Source organism: Myotis lucifugus, unplaced genomic scaffold, assembly GCF_000147115.1.
Source record: "Myotis lucifugus unplaced genomic scaffold, Myoluc2.0 scaffold_3, whole genome shotgun sequence".
Classification (NCBI taxonomy): domain Eukaryota; kingdom Metazoa; phylum Chordata; class Mammalia; order Chiroptera; family Vespertilionidae; genus Myotis; species Myotis lucifugus.
Genome location: NW_005871051.1, coordinates 25,794,581 through 25,816,600, shown reverse-complemented (window position 1 = coordinate 25,816,600; position 22,020 = coordinate 25,794,581). Strand labels below are relative to the sequence as shown.

At 36.1% G+C, this 22,020-nt stretch overlaps 1 protein-coding gene across 19 annotated transcripts in view; it reads left to right on the top strand.

Annotated features, from left to right (window-relative positions):
• Nucleotides 1-22,020, top strand: part of TRIP12 (thyroid hormone receptor interactor 12) — a 128,049-nt gene that overhangs the window by 12,881 nt on the left and 93,148 nt on the right. For all 19 annotated transcript variants that reach the window (XR_002831580.1, XR_002831581.1, XM_014463546.2 and 16 more), the window contains exon 2: nucleotides 17,607-17,753. Coding sequence is in view for 17 of the 19 variants with exons in the window: in XM_014463546.2 (XP_014319032.1) it covers nucleotides 17,656-17,753 (98 nt within the window). In the remaining 2 variants the exon portion in view is untranslated. The remainder of the gene's footprint in view (nucleotides 1-17,606; nucleotides 17,754-22,020) is intronic.

The following is a 22,020-nucleotide window of genomic DNA, read 5'->3' as shown; positions in this document are numbered from 1 at the left end:
CCCAGATCCAAAAGCATTTGTGCCCTTCTCCCAGTAGATGGCAACAAGTAGTCTGAATTTTGGGAAGACTCAGTAGTTCTTAACTTTGTGATCAGACCTCTTTGCTGAATATTTCTCAACTGTCATTAGGAACTTAGTGTTGGTTTCCACATTTTGGGCTCAAAATATTCTTCTGTTAATTGCTGAATTCATCTTTTTTACTCTATTCTTCACCCTGTCTTTTGAAAAGTTTTGCTATTCCAGTTGCTGCTATGAAGTAAGACTTGGGGAATTTCAGCCTTTGGTGTGTAGTGCACTGTAAGATAATCTGCTTCTGCCTCTTCTAACCATCTAGTATTACCTTTCAGCTGCCTGTATATAAGGCCGTGCCACTCCCCACCCCCCTGATCGCCCCCCCCACCCCCACCCCAGTATCTTCTCATTACACAAACTTAAGTTCTACTGAGAGGAATTACTGAAGAGATAATAGACCATCACTTGGGATCTTCGTTGTAGCAGATGTTCTAAATGATAATTTATATTGCTTAGATCCGCTAAGGAATCAGTAAACATAATGTTTGCCATAATAGCAGCATTTCTCTCTTGTGGGGTGGGCTTCTACTTCATTCCTGTGTTTATTTACATTTAGCTTTATGCTTTGTTTCTTGTTACTAAACATTTAATTCATAATTGCACAATTAACTTTTGAGAGTTTACCATATTTAGAGAAACATAAAACTTTTTCAGGATGCCTGCTGAGTTTATTTAAATGTTTAATTCGGTAGTAAGGAATTTGGGAAGCTTCTATATTAGGAGAGTTTTAACGTTAGGAATGGCTTAATCTGTAGTTCCATGGAGTGTAAAGTCAAGAATTTACTAAAGCAGTAGTTCTAAAAATTCTGCAATTATTTCTGTTTTAAGGGCTAGTATAATTATGTTGCAAGGGAAGAAATTATCTTGGTTTCAGCAACTGCTTGCTGCATTTATCTTATTTTTTAAGTAAAGCAAAATGGGGTTTATTGAAGATACACTCCAAATGAGAAGTGGGTCAGCCTACTACTTATAGTTTCAAATAAGTAAGATCAGTGTAGGGTGTACTAGTATTTTGGCTTATGTTTTTTGATATCTTTTTGATAGAATTTCAGACTTATAAAAATGTTATGAAAGTATTGTAAGGAATATCCCATATTCTCTTTGCCCACTTTCAAGGTCATTTTTTAAATTGTTAGATGATAAATTTGTTTTCTGTTTTAAGTCAATGAAAGCTTTATTTTTTTTTTAAATAAATATATGTGGTAAAAATCTGGAAAAAGGTTAATACAGTAAACACATTTTTTCCCCCATGTAGTTCTTTACCAATCATTGTACACTTGTTAACTTGTCAGAGTGAGGTGAATGCACTGTAATGCTTTGTTCCTGACTCTTGTTAAAGCAAAGTTTTTTAATGAGGTGTCTCCCTCTTTTATCTTTTGTACTAATTTGGGGAATGTATTATGAGAGGGATATTCACGTGCTTGTGGCAGTCCATGGGAAGAGTTGGAAGGCTCCTTATGACTTACAGGTCCTATGTGGTCTGGCTCTCTAATGTCATCTCCTACTTTATCCTTTTACTGGCTCTTGCTGCCTGGAATGCTCTTCTAGATCTTACATGGCTATCTCCTCTTGCATGAGGCTCAGGTATTACCTCTCAAAGAGGTCTTAATTGATTGCTATCTCCATAATAGTTCCTTCATCTGATAGTAACATTTCACCTGTAAGTAATAGAAAACTTGACTAACAGGGCCTTCAACAAATTGAGGGTTATTTTTCCTCATATAGTGTGGTTCAGCTGCAGGATGATCCCTGTGAGGACTGAGCTCTGTGTCTGTTTTACCTCTGCCATTTTTAGCAAGTGCTTCTCTTGGAAACCATCTAACTGGCTTGAAGTCAGTATGCCCATCATTTGAGGCTGGAAGGAGGAGAAAATGATGTCTTTTAAAATGCTAAATGCAAAAGTATTTCTATAGGATGACTAGAATACCTTACCATACCTCTTATTAGGGAGAAGTAGGTCATACTTCTGGCAAAAATAAAATAAAGTATAATGGTATGTTTGTACAAATACAGGTTTAGACCACTGCCTTTTAAATTCTTTTGATCTACAATCCATAAGAGATGCCCTATTTTGTATCACCAGTGTATTAGTAGATATATGTGTGTAACTCATTTCACAAACAATGTTTAATCATGATGTTTGCTGCTATTTTCTGTTCTCTATTTCATTTGAAACTTCTGGTTATGACCTCATTAACCTTTTTTTGTAGTGTGGACCCTTTAGTAGTGTGAAGCTATGGATCCTCAAAATAGTATTTTTAAATTCATAAAATAAATGCATAAGTCAAAATCCCAAGTATATCAGAATGTTGAAATCTAGCTTTCAAACTGTTAAACTAGTTTGTTGTAATATAGCAATACATTTCTTTGTTAGTACTTAATAACATGATCTCGCAACTGTTCATAGTGATGGTGTAAATGATATTTTGAGGTATCCTCGACAATTGCATTGTGATATGATAATATCTGTGATTTTTCTTGGTGCATTGTCAAAGGTACTGGCAGTAATGTTGTGGTTTGTTGTTTATTCATAATAAAAGGGAATGCTAAATTTAACTAGAGGTTAGTGAAACTATTATTTTTTTAATCCAAGTTCATGAACTCATTATGAACCCCTGATCCAAATTGATTTCAAGACTATAAGTTTGTAGTTTTGAGAAAAAATACTGGCTTTAGGCCCATCATGATTCATCTCCTAGGGCCAGGGGAGTAGCCTGCTTCCTCAGCAGTGATGGGATTTGTATCTCCTTTAGGGCAGGATTCTTTTAACAGGGAAGAGAGGTGGGGTAAATGGAATTTGGGTAGGGAACAGTATCTTCTATTTTCTTCCCCTTCTTTACACTCCTTCCATATTGCTTAATTTTCCTCATTGTACTGTCTAATAGTATTTGCTGTTTGTCTCCTCAGTAAAATAAAAATTCTGCAGGGGGAGAGACTGAAAATGTGAATTGTTTGCTATGATTAACTTGATTTTTTTAACTTGCTAGTTAAACACATTTCAAAGTTTTCTTAAAGCAGTAGTTTTGATTTATAAGATGCATCAGTCCCTTTTGCACGGTTGGAATGCAAACATATGTTGATTGAATACATTTTTTTCTGGTCTACATAACTATCTCGATATCTATTCCTCAGTCTTTAGGTTCTTTTAAAAAGATCCATCACACCTGTCAGAACAGCTACCAGTGAACCCACAAATGACAAGTATTGGCTAGGATGTGGAGAAAAGGGAATCCTTGTGCATTTTGGTGGGAATGCAGATTGGTGCAGCCACTATGGGAAACAATATGGAGGTTTCACAAAAAATTAAAAATGGATCTGCCTTATGAGCCAGCCATTTCACTTCTGGGTATTTACCTGAAGAAACCCCAAACACTAATTCAGAAGAGTATATGCACTCCTATGTTCACTGCAGCATTATTTACAATAGCCAAGATATGGAAGCAAACCAAGTGCCCATCAATAGATAAGTAAATAAAAAAAGCAGTGGTACATAGTATCCCCAATGAAATATTACTTGACCATAACAAAGAATGAAATCTTACCATTTGCAATAGCATGGATGGACCTAGAGGGTATTATGCTCAGTGAAATAAATTAGAGAAAGACAAATATATGATTTTACTTGGATGTGGAATCTAAAGAAGAAAATAGATGAACAACCAGAATTAAAACAAATTCATAGACACAGAGAACAGACTGGTGGTTGCCAGAGAGGGGAGGGAGGTTGGAAGACTAGGAGAAAGAGGTGAAGGGATTAAGAACTAAAAATTGGCAGTTACAAAACTACCAATAGGGATGTAAAGTGCAGCATAGGAAATATAGTCAATAATATTGTAATAACTATGTATGGTGCCAGGTGGGTACTGGAAATACGGGAGAATGCTGAAAGGTATATGATTGTTTAACCACTCTGCTATACACCTGAAACCAATACAAAATAATATTGAAAGTAAACCGTAATTGAAAAGTTTTGTTAAAAGGTAAACTGGTACTTTTGGATTGCAGCATTTTGTGAGTCCTAGAAGAAGGTGTTTTGGAACAGATGAGTGACAGTATCCATGTTGGACTTAATTAGTGCTATTTTGTGTGCTTTAGAAAAAGCCATAGTGTTTAGCTTCATCCAACATTAGGTATGTGGAATATAACAGTAAATGTCTGTTAGTTCCTATGTAAATACTTGTGGTTTTTATTTTATTTTTATATTTAATGGCAGTGTTGATAAACAGAAAGCTATTGACATTCTAACCAGTGTGAGGATTGTGGAGAAGCTGTCATTTTTGATTTTTTAAAATAGATTTTTATTAATTTCAGAGAGGATGGGAGAGGGAGAGCTAGAAACATCAACGAGAATCATTGATTGGCTGCCTCCTGCACACACCCTAGTGGGGATCGAGCCTGCAACCCAGGCATGTGCCCTTGGCGGGAATCAAACCCAGGACCCTTCAGTCCCCAGGCGGACGCTCTATCCACTGAGCCAAACCAGCTAGGGTGAAGCTGTCATTACTTTAGAATAGAGAAGAGTAAGATGTGGTGTTAGTACTAAAGAAATTAGATTATCACTGAGGTTTAGTAACTGCATTAAAAAATGCACTCTATTATATTTAGGAGTTACCATTCTTAACAGATGATTATTTGTCTTTAAAATGTCACTTGTAATATCTCCCAATAGGTATTGGAAGAAAGAATCTGGCATATCACACATTGTTTGTTGGCATTTAAACTGTATAGTGTTTAGTATATTCAGAGTTTTGCATTTTAGAACATTTTCAGCACTCCAGAAAGAAACCCAGTACTAGGTGGATTCTATAAACTTTTAGGTTAAGTTTTAGAATTGACAATTACATTTTGATGTGCTGTTTCCCATTAGTTAAAATCTTACCAATAAAAAAAAATAAAAATAAAAATCTTGTCTGTTTTGTTTAATTGGACTACTAAAGGAAACTATCTGTATTTCTCCTAGGAGGGTTCATTCCTTGTCAGTTTGACTTACTGTTTCTCCTTAAAATTATTTGACTTTAAACATCCCGTTAACTACAAAATATACTTATTTGTTGGCTTTGACAGTGTCACTTGAAGAAGGCTGGATAGGAAATTTTTGGAAGATGCCAAATTCACTTCAGAACCAAGCTCAGAGTGGTGGTTCTACTTGTCAGGGAGCACATTACCAGTTCTTTTTGATATTCCATATAAATATCAAAAAGAAGTCCACCTAATAGGTAAAAATTAAATTTGTGATTGGCTCTTATAAACTTCTATCCATTATCTTATTAAAAGTTTATATGGAATATTTATTTTAAAAGACCTATTAGCACTTTCTTCATTATTATGTTTGGTATGCAATTTGGCTGAAAGAGTTAGGTGTGGATTATGTATTGGGGGTGTCTTTTGTCATTTTGATTAAGGTGTTTTCAGGCTTTCTTCTCAGATATATCCAATTATTTCCTGTTCATTTGTTCCTTTCTTCATATCCCTAGGCCTTTCGGAAGCTGTTTTCTGTGAAATGCCCCCTTTGCCTCCCATTCCTAAGGGCTCCCTTTTCTCCTGGGCAAAGTCATTTTTCCACTTCTGGGAGGTATATTGCCTGGCTCAGGGCTTGAGTTGCTCTTCTATAATAGTACTTAAAGTAGTAATCTGTCACCTTTCACTCTGTTTGTAGTTTGCTCTTTCATTGGTCTGAGCCTCCCAGAGTTCCTTTAAATCTTACATGCATCTTAACCAGTCTAACATCACCACTATCTGCTCACTTCGGAGTTGTCTTTCAAAAGAGGGTCAGGGCTAGATGGTATCTCTGCACAGCACAAGTTGGAATCTTCCTTAACCCACTTGTCACTTCTAATTTATTCTTGCTGGTTTTGTGATTTTTCCCCCCAGGAGAAACTTAACTGTCCTGTTTTGGAGGTATGGCAGAACCCCTTCTCTTTCTTTTGTCTAGTGTTTACATGCTATTTTTTTATATTTTTCTTTCTGTGTTCCTGTGTTTTAGATCTGTCTCTTGTAGTTGAAGTGTTTTAAAAATCTGGTTTGATAATCTTAAAGATTGAAATTTACCATTTTCTAATTTGTTGCTTTCATTTGAATATTATTTTTAATAGAGGTATGATTCTAGTCTTTGAATGGTTATCTTAGAAACTAGAACAGTATATCTAACAAGGTCTGTCATTCATTGCTACCTTTACTTGTGGAAAATACAAAGACCTTAGAATTGTAACTCGGTTTACCAAGCTCCTTGACTTCAAGATATTGATGTCATTTTACTTTAATCAGTTTTTAAAATCTTACTAGATAGTATAATTTATAGTTAATGTTTATTTACACATCTTTATTTTTTATCTTATCATCTTTATTTTTTCTAGCATCTTAAAACTGTATCTGGAAAAACTATCAGATTTTATCTGACAAAAACTATATTTTTAGAGATAACTTTTGATAACTTTTATTTGATGTAAAATTTTGATTGGCACCTATAATTCCACTGTCTTCTGGCTTCCATTATTGCTGCTTATAGTCTGGCAAACAATAATGAGCTCCCTCTCTTTGCATATAAAATTGTCTCTAGCTTTGGTATTTGTAGTTTTATTATGACACTAGTAGTCTGGTGCACAGATTCGTGCACATTGAAAGGAAATTAACTAGAAGAAATGTTTTAATATTGCTATTCGCTTTTTCTCTGTAATAAGTGTCAGAGATGAAGGAAATTAGTAAAATGTATATGAAAATAATATATAAATTGATTAATAACTAAACAATAACATGGTATAACAACAACAAAGACATATAAAAACATGATATAAAAACAACAATGACTGATAAATTGATGAAACTTATTCTAATATCTCCCTGTATACCACATTGAGTAAAAACACTTTCAGAGTGCTTGACTAATTTCCCTTGTGATAAAGTATTTACAACTTTAACGTCACATGCTCTTCAAACATGAGAGAAAGCAACATATAACTGACCATGTTTGAAAATGGGTTCAGGTAGGAATATTCTGACTCTGTCTAGAGTTTGTCCTTGTGATTTATTAATAGTCATGCAAATGCTGGCACCACAGGAAACTGTCTTCGAATTAATTTAAATGGGAGACCAGTGTTAGACGGGGAAAATCAATTCTTGGAATCAGAATAACATTTCCGCAGATCCTGGTAATACTTAAGCTTCAATTATGTTAGGTCGCAATCTTATAAGACCCCATTTACTATGAAGATTTCTCAGTAGTTATAATGATTGCACCTACTTTCAATTTTAATTTATGACACAGCATTCCCAAAGGAGTAATATTATTAAGAAATTCGATGGGAAAATTTTCCTTTTCGGCATCATCCATTGAATCCATGGAATCATCACTCAAATACTAGTAGGTGTGAAAATCTCCCATTGAGTATATCCAAAATTTCTTCATTTAATTTCTGAATGTGCTCATTTTTGGGACAAAGAATTGCACATTTAGATATATTTTTAGTATTATCTATAGATAGGCGATTTCCAAAGGTAGCTTCAATAAATAGATCCTTCTTTTTTTAAATAAATCTTTATTGTTCAGATTATTACAGTTGTTCCTCTTTTTTTCCTCCCATAGCTCCCCTCCACCTGGTTCCTACCCCACCCCATGCCCTTAAACCCCCCTCCCCCCCCCGTCCTCATCCATAGGTGTAAGATTTTTGTCCAATCTCTTCCAGCACCCTCCTCATCCCCTTCCCCCTGAGAAATGTCAGTCCACTTTCTTTCTATACCCCTGATTCTATTATATTCACCAGTTTATTCTGTTCATATTTTTTATTCACTTGATTTTTAGATTCACGTGTTGATAGATATGTATTTGTTGCTACTTTGTTGTTCATAATTTCTATCTTTACCTTTTTCTTCTTCTTCCTCTTCTTAAAGAATACCCTTCAGCATTGCAAATAATACTGGTTTGGTGGTGATGAACTCCTTTAGCTTTTTCTTGTCTGTGAAGCTCTTTGTCTAATCTTCAATTCTAAATGATAGCTTTGCTGGGTAGAGTATTCTTGGTTGTAGGTTCTTGGTATTCATCACTTTGAATATTTCTTGCCACTCCCTTCTGGCCTGCATAGTTTCTGTTGAGAAATCAGCTGACAGTCATGTGGGTACTCCCTTGTAGATAACTGTTTTTCTCTTGCTGCTTTTAAGATTCTCTTCTTTGTCTTCTTCCCTAGGCATTTTAATTATGATGTGTCTTGGTGTGGTCCTCTTTGGATTCCTCTTGTTTGGGGTTCTCTGTACTTCCTGGACTTATAAGTCTATTTCTTTCACCAGGTAGGGGAAGTTTTCTGTCATTATTTCTTCAAATAGGTTTTCAGTGTCTTGCTCACTCTCTTCTTCTGGCGCCCCCATAATTCGGGTGTTGGTACGCTTGAAGTTGTCCCAGAGGCTCCTTACACTATCTTTATATTTTTGGATTCTTTTTTCTTTTGCTCTTCTGGTTGGGTGTTTTTTGCTTCCTCGTATTTCAAATCATTGATTTCATTCTGGGATCCTCTAATCTAGTGTTGAATCCCTGTATATTATTCTTTATTTCAGTCAGTGTATGCTTAATTTCTGACTGGTCCTTTTCCATTTTTTGTCATTCTCATTAAGATTCTTGAGTAACCTTATAACAGTGGTTTTGAATTGTATATCCAGTAGTTTGCTTTCTTCCATTACTTTCATAGGTCTCATCCATATGAATGAATCTCATGGTATAATACTGAGTCAAAGAAGCTTTATACAAAGGAGTTTATACTCTGTGGTTCCATTCATATGAATTGGTGGAATAAGTAAAACTAATGTCTCATGAGAAACAGAACAGTGGTTTTAGAATTGGGAAGAGCACAAGGAAACTTTTTCGGTGATATTCTATCCTATATAATAAAAGCCTAATATGCTGTGTCTGGTTATTCGTTCAACCAATCAAAGCATAATATGCTAATGATATGCTCAGGCTGCTGAACCACTCGCTATGATGTGCACTGACCACCAGGGGGGAGACGCTCTGACAGGTAGGTTAGCTTGCTGCTGGGGTCCAGCCAGTTGGGACTGAGCGAGATGGGCTGGACATGACCTGGAGCCCTCCCGTGGTCCCTCCCAGGCTGGTCAACCTCCCATGTTGTTCCCTAGCCCCGATCGTGCACCCCTTTGATTTTATTATGGAGTTCACAGCAGTGACAAGAAAAATGCATTGAAGAAAATATTCTGAAAACAATGCCTATGTGTATTCCTGTGCTCTAAAGGTCATTTACCAAACATAAAATTGTTTTTGTCTATAGGTCGAAACTTTGTGTGTTTTTTTGTAGGTAGCACCTTTCTGTCTTCTACAGGATATTTTGTAATTTTACTTTGAATAACTGATTTCTTACCCAGCAGGCATCTCTCTGTCCCTTGGTACAGGAGAGGCATTTACAAGTCAATTTCTCCTCTCTCTCAATAGCTCTTCCCTTTTGATAAGCCCTATGTCTAATAGTGGTGTTATGAGATCTTCATAAAGAAGAATTTTAAAAAGCATTCTGTGTAAGCCCTGGCTGGTGTGGCTCAGTTAGTTGGACATCCTCCTAAGCACCAAAGAGTTGCTGGTTCAATTTCCATTCAGGGCACATGCCTGAGTTGTGAGCTTGATCCCTGGTAGGGGGAGTGCAGGAGGCATAAGTATTAGGTTACAGTATTATAGACTTTAGAGCTGAATTGTGTTTTAGAGACCATCTAGTCCAGTGATTTTCAACCGGTGTGCTGTAAGAATTTTTAAAACCTGTAATACTTGACATTTAGTCAGGAGCACTGACTTTTTCCCCTTAGATTGTCAGATAAAAAAATGACAATAATCAACACAACAGTAGCCGTCCAGTGTGAATGAATTAGACCAGCCAAAAGTATATTTTTTGGTGTGCTGCAGAATTTTAGTAATTAATGTGTGCTGTGAGATGAAAAAGGTTGAAATTCCCTTATCTAGTTTAATAACTGTTCCTGCTTGTCTTTTTATTCCTGGGTAGTTAGAAAAGAACATCTTTAAGAGGATGTACTAAAAATGCTAGTGATAAGCTGACCTCTATCCTCACTGACTGCTAATTATGGTAGCCAACAAGATTGAGACGTGTTAAGACTGGGTCTATGAACCATCTTTGGCACCTGGGCTAAAAAGTTGCTCACTCTAGTCCTTAAGATCTTAAGAAGAGAGAAAAAAATACGAAGTATAGTTAGTATCCTGAAGTATTATACGAGCTATAAGACAATTTATATTTGGGAATGAGTTGATCTGTGTTTTAGAAGTGATTGGTCGGGGCAGGGTCATATGTGATTAATTGATTGATCATTAATTACAGTGTTCTACAAATTAGACGTTAGGTGCCAGTCATGGACACAAGATCTTTGGCTAATTCAGTATATCATTCTCTGTAGTCTTATGTTTTAGGCAAAGTAATCAGTTTTTAAGTTTTTCTCCAGTTTTTAGTAATTAGACCATACAATTTAAAAAATGAAAATGAGAAAACAATCTGCTGCTGATTGATTTTTTTTTTCTGGTTATTTTTATCCACTGTCATCTTCTAGTGTTAAAATTACAATATACATAATTGTGTAAAGATATTTTTGAATATGGAAATATGTACATGATACAAAATGTAAAAGGCCTCAGAGGATCCTGTTCTTATTTAAATATTTTATAATGTATTCTCTATGGACAATATTTAAACCAGTGATTATTTACACATACAGAATATGTAGCTACATCATATTCTTTGCCCAGCATTTTGCTTAACAAAAATATTGACAAATAGTTTCATTTTTAGTGCAGATAGCATTTTTCTTCTCATTGTAGAGTTAAATAAAACTCTTAAGGTTGTCTTCTTCCAGTTTTATAACTTGTTTTTAAAATTGTGCAATAGTATTTTTTTTCTTCTATTTTATTAAACACTAGAGGCTCGGTGCACAAAAATTTGTGCACTGGCAGGGTGGGGGAGGGGGTCCCTCAGCCCAACCTGTGCCCTCTCACAGTCTGGGAATCCTCGGGAGATAACCACCTGCTGGCTTAGGCCTGCTCCCTGGGTGGCAGATGGCATGCCCAATCCCGCAGTGTCTGCCCCATCTCCCCCGGTCGCAGATGGCAGGCCTGGATCCCATGCTGGGTCGCAGATGGCAGGCCCGGATGGCAGTGGGGCGGGGGGCGGCTCCCACTGTGCCGCCCCGCCTGCAGTATGCAAATTTAACGGCCATCTTTGTTGGGTTAATTTGCATACTCTTCTGATTGGCTGATGGGCATAGCAAAGGTATGGTCAATTAGTATCTTTGTCTTTTATTAGTGTAAATGTTCTCTGTTTTCTTCACTTAGTTGTTTAAGACATCTATTCAATTTTAATTACTTCCTCTGCCCTGTAGTTAAATTTTTAATTTTGCTTTTGCTTTTTTTCCCTTTGAGCAGAAAAGATCATCTTTTCAGAAAGCCATTGTGATAACTTTTGCTTGGTGCTTTAGGAGTTGTTTACCTAGCTGGTTTAATTTTGGAGTTGCTGTTTCTCTTACTGCTTCTCTTCCTCTCATTCTGTAGGTATTTTGATCTTTTGTTGCCTTCACTCCATAGTTCTGACTTTTTTACAAGGAACAAGTCATTGATAGGAACCTTCAAGATTATCTTCTTACTGTTTTCTTTTTAAAAAATTCCTTGGTCTTTGCCTCTTTCCTGTTTTTGGTGCAGATTTTATTGCATCTGGCAAATTTTCTTTTATGATTTAGGGTATTGCCAGCTTTTCTGTAGTTTCATGATAAGTGAAGTTTTATTTTTAAAAATTGTAAATGTTTTTATTGATTTTTAAAGAGGAAGAGAGAGGGATAGAGAGAAACATAGATGACAGTGAAACATTGATCCGCTGCCTCCTATAGGGCCCCCTGTTGGGGATGGAGCCTGAAACCTGAACATGTGCCCTGACTGGACATGTATCCTGCCTGGAAATCGATCCCAAGGCCTCTTGGTTCATGGATGGACACGCAACCACTGAGCCACCCGGGCCAGGCTATTTTGAATTTTTAAGTGTTTATTTATTTTCCTTGATTTCAGGGAGGGGGGAGGGAGAGAGCCTTTACGCTGTTGTCTCCTTAATTTAGGCTTGCAATAAGTATTTGGGTTAAATAAAAAAATCTTTTGAATCAAGTGCTTATATTCAAGAGATATTGGAGTACTTATTATGTGCTAGTTAATGTGTTAAACAACTGTGAACCTCAAGTTCTATTGAAAAAGGACATTTCTAAGAGAGTTAACAGTACAAATTGTATGGAGTTAATTGCTTGGCTTACTACTCAAAAGAATAATACACTTTGTGAGAATAATGCCAAAATTAATCTCACTGACCCTTGCCAGATGGCATCTAAGGTAGATTCTCAAGGCATAATTACAATTATAAAATGTGGGTGTTGGCATCAATTTGTGTGTCCAGTGTTGAATTTAGTTAAGTGTCAGGTGACACTTGAAAGATCAAGTGCTTGCTGTAGGTACTCTAGTTTTTAATATGCACTGTGTAAATGAATGTATAGTGTAAAAGTTACTCCGGGTTTAGACTCTGGTGGGTCAGTTCTATTCTTTTTCCACTGTTAAATGGTTAGGTGTAAACAGATCAGTAAAGAGAAAGTGATTAAATTCATGTTTTGGAGCAGAATGGCATAATGGCAAGTATACTATGCACTGGCATTCTGGAGAGCTGGGTTCAGCTGTAAGGCATGTCCCTAAATAGATGTGTGCTGTGGAGCAATTCACTCTGGATGAGAATTTCCTCTTACAGAAATAAGGTAATCACATCAGGTGTGGATTTGGCACTTTAGTTTATGGATTCTTCTCTCAGCTTGTCCCTCTCCCAGGATGCAGCCTGGCTGGTCCCCATTCCTCGCTTGCGAGTTCATTTGTACCTGGCTGGTCCCCATTTCTCTCTCCCCAGTGTTGAGTGTCTGAGCCGTTACGGCATGATGGCATGGTGACTATTTGCATATTAGCTCTTTATTATATAGGATTATTAAAAGCTGGACTTAAAACTTCTAGTATCAGCATTATGAGATAGTCTATTAGGATGGAGTCTTAATAACAAATAACCTATTTGTTTCAGGTTATTAAAGCACAAATTGTAGCAGTATGGTTTTTATATTACTGTGCATGTGTTTTAAAAATAAAATATGGTAGGCATAAGTAATTTGTTAGTACAATATATATATATATATATAAAAGGCTAATATGCTAAGTGTCCGTCCGACCAGTCACTATGATGCGCACTGACCACCAGGGGGCAGATGCTCAACACAGGAGCTGCTATGATGCACATTGGCCATTTACAGAGAAAAGGCACCGCAGACTTGGTGCCCACAAAGCAACACTCGGCTTCCCCCAAGTGGGACACAGGCCCCACCACCACCCCAGAGCAATACCCAACCAAATTGCAGCCGACACTGCCAAGACCCCATGGCACAAAATGCAGCCTACAGGCCAGCTCAACCCAGAAATGGTGGCAGTGGGCGCCAGGTAATGACATCATGTAGCAACTCCCGGCTTCCTCTCCCTAGCGACTAGCCTCCTTGCAGTTTCTTCAGCCAAGGAACACGACTTGCTTTATAGCCAGGTGGAAACATTTCACACTTTAACCAAATGTCTGTGAAGCACTTTCCTGTGCCTCATCTCATTTGATCCTCACAGTAGCCCTGGAGTAGGTAGATAGGAGACTCGGTGGAATCCTATTTTCTTTTCATTAGCCAGAAAACGAAGATTTAGAAAGCTTAGAAACTTGACCTGTCTGAAAAGAAGTAAGAAATGGTGGACCTTGAAAATGACTTCAGGTTTTCTCACTGCGCAGAGTATAGTCAAACACTGCTGCAGTTAAATATCTTACCCTTTGTTCTTGGGTGATCTACAATTATAATCTGCTTCGTGTTGATATTTGTTGCTGTGTTGCTGACAATTACCTGAGAGAGAATTTGGGATGCTTCACTGGGCTGGAAAAAGTTTAGCTAAATCAGAAAGCAAGTCTAATTAAGCAAGTTTATTCAATATATATAAAAGGCTAAGTTGACTCATACATGTGCAGTACATATAAAGCTCTCGCTGGCACCAATCGCAAGTGTGTGTTTTGATCTGTCATTGTCAATCGTGAATTTGGTTGACACTTCTATTATAGAGAAAGGGCGAATAGCGATATTAAAATATTTCTTCTAATTTCCTTTCAACGTGCACAAATTGGTGCATTGGGCCACTAGTATTCATATAATAAGAATGAAATCATTGTATGTTGCAAACTTTTGGTTCTTATATGGAGCCAAAGGGAAGTCAAATTTTGGATGAGTTGAGGTAGTTGTGATCTTTGGAGAGGATAGGTCAGGATTCACAGGACTGGTTCTTCAACACATGACTTGCTTCATTTGGATTTGTCTGTTATGTAAGGGGTTGAACTTGATCATCCTCAAGGGTCCCTTGCAGCTCTGGATTTGTTGATACCTGGCAGAGGGGGAGACCCTATATGTATCATACGTTAATCTTATATCTACATTTTTGGAATTCAAATTTCAAAGTTTAACCAAGTCTGGCATCCTTCTTTAAAGATCAGCTTATGCTTTAAAATCAGGTAGCACTTTGATGAATAACTGTCTTGCCACACTTTCTTAAATCTCCAGAATTATTCCCTAACTAGAGGCCCAGTGCACGACATCTGTGCACTTGGGGAGGAGAGGGTTGTTCCTCATCCCGGCCTGTGCTTTTTAGCAGTCTGGGAGCCCTTGGGGGATGTCCAACTGATGGCTTGGGTCCCGCTCCCCGCGGGGAACAGGCCTAAGCTGCAGTCAGACATCCTTAGCACTGCCGCGGAGGTGGACCGCTGCGCTCGCCAGCCGTCAGCCCAGCTTGTGGCTGAGCGGTGCTCCCCTTGTGGGAGCGCATTGACCACCAGGGGGCCGCTCCAGTTTTGAGGGTCTGCCCCCTGGTGGTCAACACGTCCCATAGCGACCAGTCATTCCACCGTTCGGTCTATTTGCATATTACCCTTTTATTATATAGGATGGACTGTTGGTTGGTAATGGTGCTGGTTGAAAAGCTCTGAAGATATTGGGAGCATTATTAAGGTTATTTTGGTAATTGCAGGTGAAATTAACCAGCATGACTTATATTCATTTGAATGACAACTTAACAACTTAACACCCCAGGACATACAGTAGACATTTAATGGCAGGAAGTAGGCAGGTGAGATATACCAACCCTGTTTAATAATAGTATTCTTTGCTTTTCAAAATGAAAACAGCAGTAAAATGCTCTTCTCTTATATCCATGCTATTTAGGGTCCAAGTGAAATAGCACTTAAATGGTGTTTGAAATAGTAAAACTTCTTGGATAAGTTCTGAAATAGACTGGCATTTTATTTAATTCTTTAATTGGGTACAATTGTTCTCTAGTGAGCTCTTTCAAAATATGTCTCCAGTTTCTGTACCCACAGAATCAGAATCTTAGGGCAGAGGCCAGGCATTTATAATTTGATGAAACACTATGTATTTAGAACAAAATTCACTTTTTAAACTATATTGCCAGAATATAAAACTCAGGTTGACATTGTTTTTTATGGTGAATTTCTCCCCGCCCCCAATTTTATTTTAACACAAGTATTTTTATTCTTCTGAATAAATGTTTATAATAGCAATCATAGTTAATGCGTACTGAGCTCGTGCTATATGTTAGGTACTGTGTTAGTGGTTTGCATGCGTTTTCTCATTTAATGCTCACATTTGCTCTATGAGGTTAAGTTCTTTATCCCCATTTGATAGACTGAAGCAGAAAAAAGTATATACAGGGGCGGGCAAAAATAGGTTTATGGAAAAAGACATGCAGGTTATAACTATAAAATACAAGAATAAGCGTTTACATAAACCTACATTTGCCCATCCATGTACATAAGGACATACAAGTTATTGGTGTTGGAATCAGGATTTGAACTCAGCCAGAGATAGTTTAACTCCAGAGCTCTACCATTGTAACTACTGTGCTAGAGTCATCTACCTTATAGCACCCAAAGGGTAAATAGCAAAATGACTCCTTTTATCTCAAACTTTAGACCCCCCAGTTGTCTTTCTTGAAGGCAGTTAGTATTAACAAAGTCTGTTTTATGAATCCTTCCATCAATAGACAACATATAAAGATAAATATATAAGCCTTTTTAATATACATATACACAGATTGGCGGGGGGAGGGTATACTGTTTCCTCCTAACATATCTTGGGAAGATCTTCCTATATCGGTACATGTAAATTTAATCATTTTTCTCTCCCTCTTAATGTTTGCATAGTATTTCCTCTTTTTTTTTTCCTTTCTAAAATTGATAGTAATTACACTAGTAATTTGAACTTTATGACCCAAGCTTATTTAATATATTAATCAATGATATGGGCATGTATGACAGAAAAAAAATCTTTCTACTAAATTGGGTCAACATGTAACTTAAAAGAAAACCTACTTTCCCATTACAGTGCGTGGAATCTCTAAAAACAAAAATCTTATGATAGATTTAGTTATGAATAGTTTGCATTCTCTTCATTGCATTCTGTTTGCACCAGTTTCTCTAATGTCATATGGTCTTTCTCTTCCCTCCCCTGTACACGGATGTAATTAAGAACTTGAGGCTTAAGAAAAATTGTGACATTTGACTTATACAATCATAATTCTTTTTGTGATGGTAATATTAGCCTGTTGTTGTTTTTTCAGTTAAACTGATTTTCTTTGAGTATCAGCATTTTTTCTATATAATAATTAAATTTCTTACAGAAAGAAAATTCAAATTGATTAACAGCTGTGCTTTGAGCTAACTTGTTAAACTTATGAACTATGTTTACAATTTCTTGATGCTAAAAACTGTGAGGTAGGTAATATACTGATTTTACAGAATAAGCAAACGAAATCTAGAGATTAAGTCTGTAGTCCAAGTGCATAGCTAGCACAGCTGATGTTGAAATTAGGGACTATTTCTCAATTTACTATACTTGAGCTGTTTTCTCTTTATTTCTCCATTAAAATACGATAGTTTTATGGTTTCCTTTGTATTTATGATTTGTTAATCACCGTAATACTGAGAGGTAGGCATGACATGTTTTTTCTTTCGTGGCTGAGGACTCTGAGGCCAGAAGTTGGGGCTTGTACAAAGGTAGACTCCTTTTATGCCTGTTCTATCACAGGATTTGAGCCAAGGTGTCCTGACTTTCTTTAGGTGCAATGCCATTTTCTACACAGTGTTAAAAATGTGGAAACAGATTTCTACTTGTACTATTTTCTTTGAATTGTGAATTCCTGGGCATTTCATGAGAAATCTTAACTTAATTTTATTTGCTGTGTTTTGGACCTCATGCCTCAAATTTGATATATTTCTGACATTTTATAACATACTAGTCAATCAGTCTTAGTTTAATAAGACAGTGCAACATTTGTGAAGACTATACAACCAAATTGTTTACATAAAATTTCCCCTTCATCTTTGGTGTCCCTTTTTTCTTCAGTGTTATACCATGTATAACTGATATTTTTTCTCATTTTTTTTTTCTTTTAGTGAATGGTAGTGTCTAGAAAGGGTATGTCCCTTCAAGAGAGAGGTGCCAATGTCCAACCGGCCTAATAACAATCCAGGGGGGTCACTGCGACGTTCACAGAGGAACACTGCCGGGGCCCAACCACAAGACGATTCGATAGGAGGAAGGTATGTATTAAATGGTATTTAAAAGGAATTGGGAATAAAAGAAAATATTTTTAAAACCTCATTATGAGGACCAAAACTTGAATGGTTCACTACAAATGGGTAATTTCTCTCTAATTTTTGAGCCAAGAAACACAAAACTGGAATTCAAAGCAGTTCTTTAATCATTCCCCAAATATGCCAGGCTCGAAATAAGAGTTCTTTGTCATTGACATTATCAAAAATCTAATTTAAGGGTAGTTAATATATAGAATATCATGTTTGCTTGCTCTTCACTTCCCTAAACACATGCTACAACACATCTTTCAACCCTTTGTGGTTCCTTTATGTATGTCTTGGCTTGATTTACTTCATTGAATGGAACTTTCATTTGTTTTAACATGTAGAGTTTTGTCATCTAGCTTGATATCTTTTCTCATTGTCTTGACAACATGGTTGCTGACAGGCTGGTGAAGCAGTCTGACTTTGTTAGCACATTGGTGCTCATCATTTTCTTAGTGGTCTGGTGTTCAGCTGGTCTTTCTAGTTGGAGTGGTGGTTGTATAGCAGGTAGCGTGAAGAATCAGATGTGTTCTCTTGAATGTAAAATTCCCTGTTCTATCTAGCCAAAGACTGTCATTTTATGTATAAGATTCAGAACTTTACTTGCAAAACCGCCTTTTCCAGTCCATGGAATAATCATGTTTAGCTTGCAATAAATAATGGCTGAGTTCAACATTTTTAGGCATTACCATGTATATATTGTCTAGTAAGTTATAAAAAATGTTTTTAAATGTTAAAATGCAAAGAATAAACTGAGACACTTCTGACATCAGGTTATTTCAGTGATTGAGCATGTGGACTTTGGGCTGTATAGCTTTACATGCAATTTCTGCCTCTGCCATTACATAGCTGTGTGTTCGTTGTTAAATCTTCAGGAAACCTCAATTTTTTTGGTCCACACAATGGGAACACCTATTTCACAGGGTTATTGGTTAACTTCATTATTGTAGTTTGTTAAGCTCTTAGCAGAATGCTTACTACAGAGTTCTGTTCTGAAATTTTTTGTGTGTGTGTTTGTTTTTTTGGGTTTTTTTTTAGATTCAGGAGCAGCCACACGTTATTTGTCCTGTTGATTAAATAATATCACTGCCCCATTATAAAAATGTTGCATATTTATTTTAGAGAATTTAGAAAATATAAAAAAGTGTAAAGAAAAATATAGCTCCACAATCTGCTTGTAACCACTGTTTTACTGGCATAAATCTCCTTAGTTTTTCATCTATGTGCTCATAAGTAACTTGTATCTTTTGAACAACTTTAGTTTTTATACACATCCTCAGGTTAATTTGGACTCTTGCACATGACTGATAAACATTTTAGGCTGTCACACCGTACATTGCTTCTAAAATTCACAGTGATGTTTTGGCACATTATCTTTTCCACACATCATTGTTATATAAAATTATTTCATTATTGTATTTTATATTTTGAAAATATGAGTCTGAAACAAATTGAAGTGGTTAATACTAGTGTTTAAAGATGCGTTGGTTTACATAAAGTTGTAATCAAAATGGAACTCAATTAAATTTATAGAATGACATATTTTTCACTCTAGTTCATGTGCTTTAAGTCAATAAGCTCAATTGTGAAGGAAAAGAATAAATTTTAAAATGCGTTTTCTTTGAATTGTGAATTCCTGGGCATTTCATGAGAAATGTTTGGAATGTCAGAAAACATGCCAAAGAATATAAAGCAAAGTAAAATTATAATTAGGGTTTTTATAGCGTTAGCATCGCTCGTTCAGTAATGTAGACCATTTCAGTTTTCACAATTTCAACCTTTACATGTCTTCAAAAAACACTTCCCCACAAAAATGCTACACAAAAGAGGGCCTATTCATTTTTTAAAAACCTGTTACATGTATCATTTCCTATATCTTTAAACATTTTTTAAAAGGTGACTTTGAAGTCTTTATGTTCAATTGTGTGGCTATACCATAATTTAGTAATTGAGTATACATATTTTTCTATTAGTAAAATAATGATCAGGGTATAGAAATTTAGATATTTAGCCAAAAATTTTATCAATTAACTAAGAATGCAAAATTAGAATTCATTGTGCCTTCTTGGACAGCTTGATTCTTTTGCTCAAAATAGAATCTCAGAACTAGAAGGGACCCTTTCATCAAACCCTAGACTGACTTTTGAAGTCCCATTAGAGTGTTGCTCTACTGGAAATTTTCTAACCTTTAAGAAATTTCATGATTTTGGGGAGTGAGCGAATTGGGATTAATTGGGAGAGAGCAATTGTAACTATAGCTTCATTTTCTTTCTCTGACTCCTGTAGCTTAGCTCTCCTAAGTAAAATGCTGTTATTGTGGCTTTTGTTTCCTAAAAACAGTAGACTTGGTCTTGTAAATATATTTACCGTGATAGTGATTTAAAAATGGTAATAAATAACAGCATCTACTATAATAGCACTGGTGTGGAGTGTTTTAAAATATATTTTAAACATATCTTTCATTGGAGACTCACAGGAACTCTGTGCTAAATATGTAATCCCTGTGCAATAAATATGGTAGCTTGCTCAATTTCACCCAGTATGTAGAGTCCAGGACCTGATGATTACTGACCTCTTGACTCTAAAGTCAGTGATTCTTTTCATTATGTCAAACTGTTTTTACTGCACAAACCACCTGATTCATATGATGAAGGGCTTAGAGGAAGGTGTGAAGAAATTATAATTGAAGAGTATTAACTTATCCAGTTTAAAAGTTAAGTAGCAGTTTTTCCCTGGTAGAATTTTTTGATCCATTTATTTTTGATCCACTCTGTTTTCTTCCAAATTTGCATTAAGCTGTCTTCTTTTTGTAGCTTTCTTACTGTGACCTCACCTGCCCTTCCGTAAATCAAGGTCACTTACTTTTTTTTTTTTTTTTTGTAGAAGAGTTTTTCATCATTAAGATAAAAGAAAGTTGGATCTTTGGGATATATTAATCTCCTGATTATTCCCTCTGCTCTTTTTCACCCATCCTTCATTTTTTTCCATAATTGAATTAGACATCTTACTCCTCTTTTGTCATTTTTTCTTTTCCCTTTTTCCATAATTTTTGGGGCTATAGCTGATCTGTTCCTCTCTTTTCTGTTCTCTTTTTCTTTAGGAAATCACTCCCTTCCACTGCTTCTCTGTTGGCTTGCTCTCAGGGATACTTCTAGCCTTTTCCACTTCTAGTACAGGTATTTGTAGGCTCCTCCTCCCTCTTGGCCATGCAGTAGCATTTTCATTATATCATGTGCTTTTTCTTGTTTTTCGCAAATGGCAGTGGTGGGATTGAATTCAATTCTATAGCAACTTTGGTTAAGATTGCTATAGTGTTAAGTTTCTTCTTTGATACTTTTTTTTTAATAAAAACATAGCATATTAAGAACAGAAAATTGAGAAGCTTCAGGAAAATTTAAAAAATACATTTAATTTGACCACCCAGAGATAATGGTGTTCAATATTTCTACTCTTATTTGTTTTTTCCTTTTTATTGAATTTATTGGGGTGACACTGGTTAACACAATTATGCAGGTTTCAGTTGTCTACTCTATTTTTACTCCATAATTTTCTGTGATACGAAAGCCCATGATTTAAATTTGGGCCTCTGGTTTTTTCTCCCTCCACCCCCCGCCCCCACTGCCCTCCCTACACCCCAATTTTTTCCTGTGAAATACATTGCTGTGCCTATCCCATTTGACTATGGCTCTGATTTCATCAAGTGAAATTCCATAAATGGGTTTACAGAACCTAAGGGTATGAAGATTCTGAAGCTTAACAAATTGCTAACTTGTCTTTCACAAAGATCAGACTGCTTTATTTGTCTTTTATTTTTATTGTGAACCAATTTATACTTCTACTTTTTTAGAGTGCGTATTTCTCTCCATATCCTAATCAAAACAGCATACCATTTTTAATAAAGATTTGTGGAAAAAAGGATTCTTTAGGTTAAAGCTCCTATTTCCTTGGTTACTATAGAGTTGAAGATCTTCCCACATGTTGGCCATTTTTACTTATGAGTTGCCTGTTACTGTACTTTGTCTGTTTTAATTCTCTTGTTCTTTTATTAGAGCCCTTTATAGAAAGACTATCAACCTATTGACATGGGCAAATACTTTTTCTAGTTTTATTTCTTATTATGATTTAATTTATAGAAGTTTTAAAAATTAGATAATCAAGTCTGTCAACTCTTTGTTTCTTATCTTCCTTTGCCTTCTCCATCCCAAAAGTAAAATTTCTTCTCAGTTCT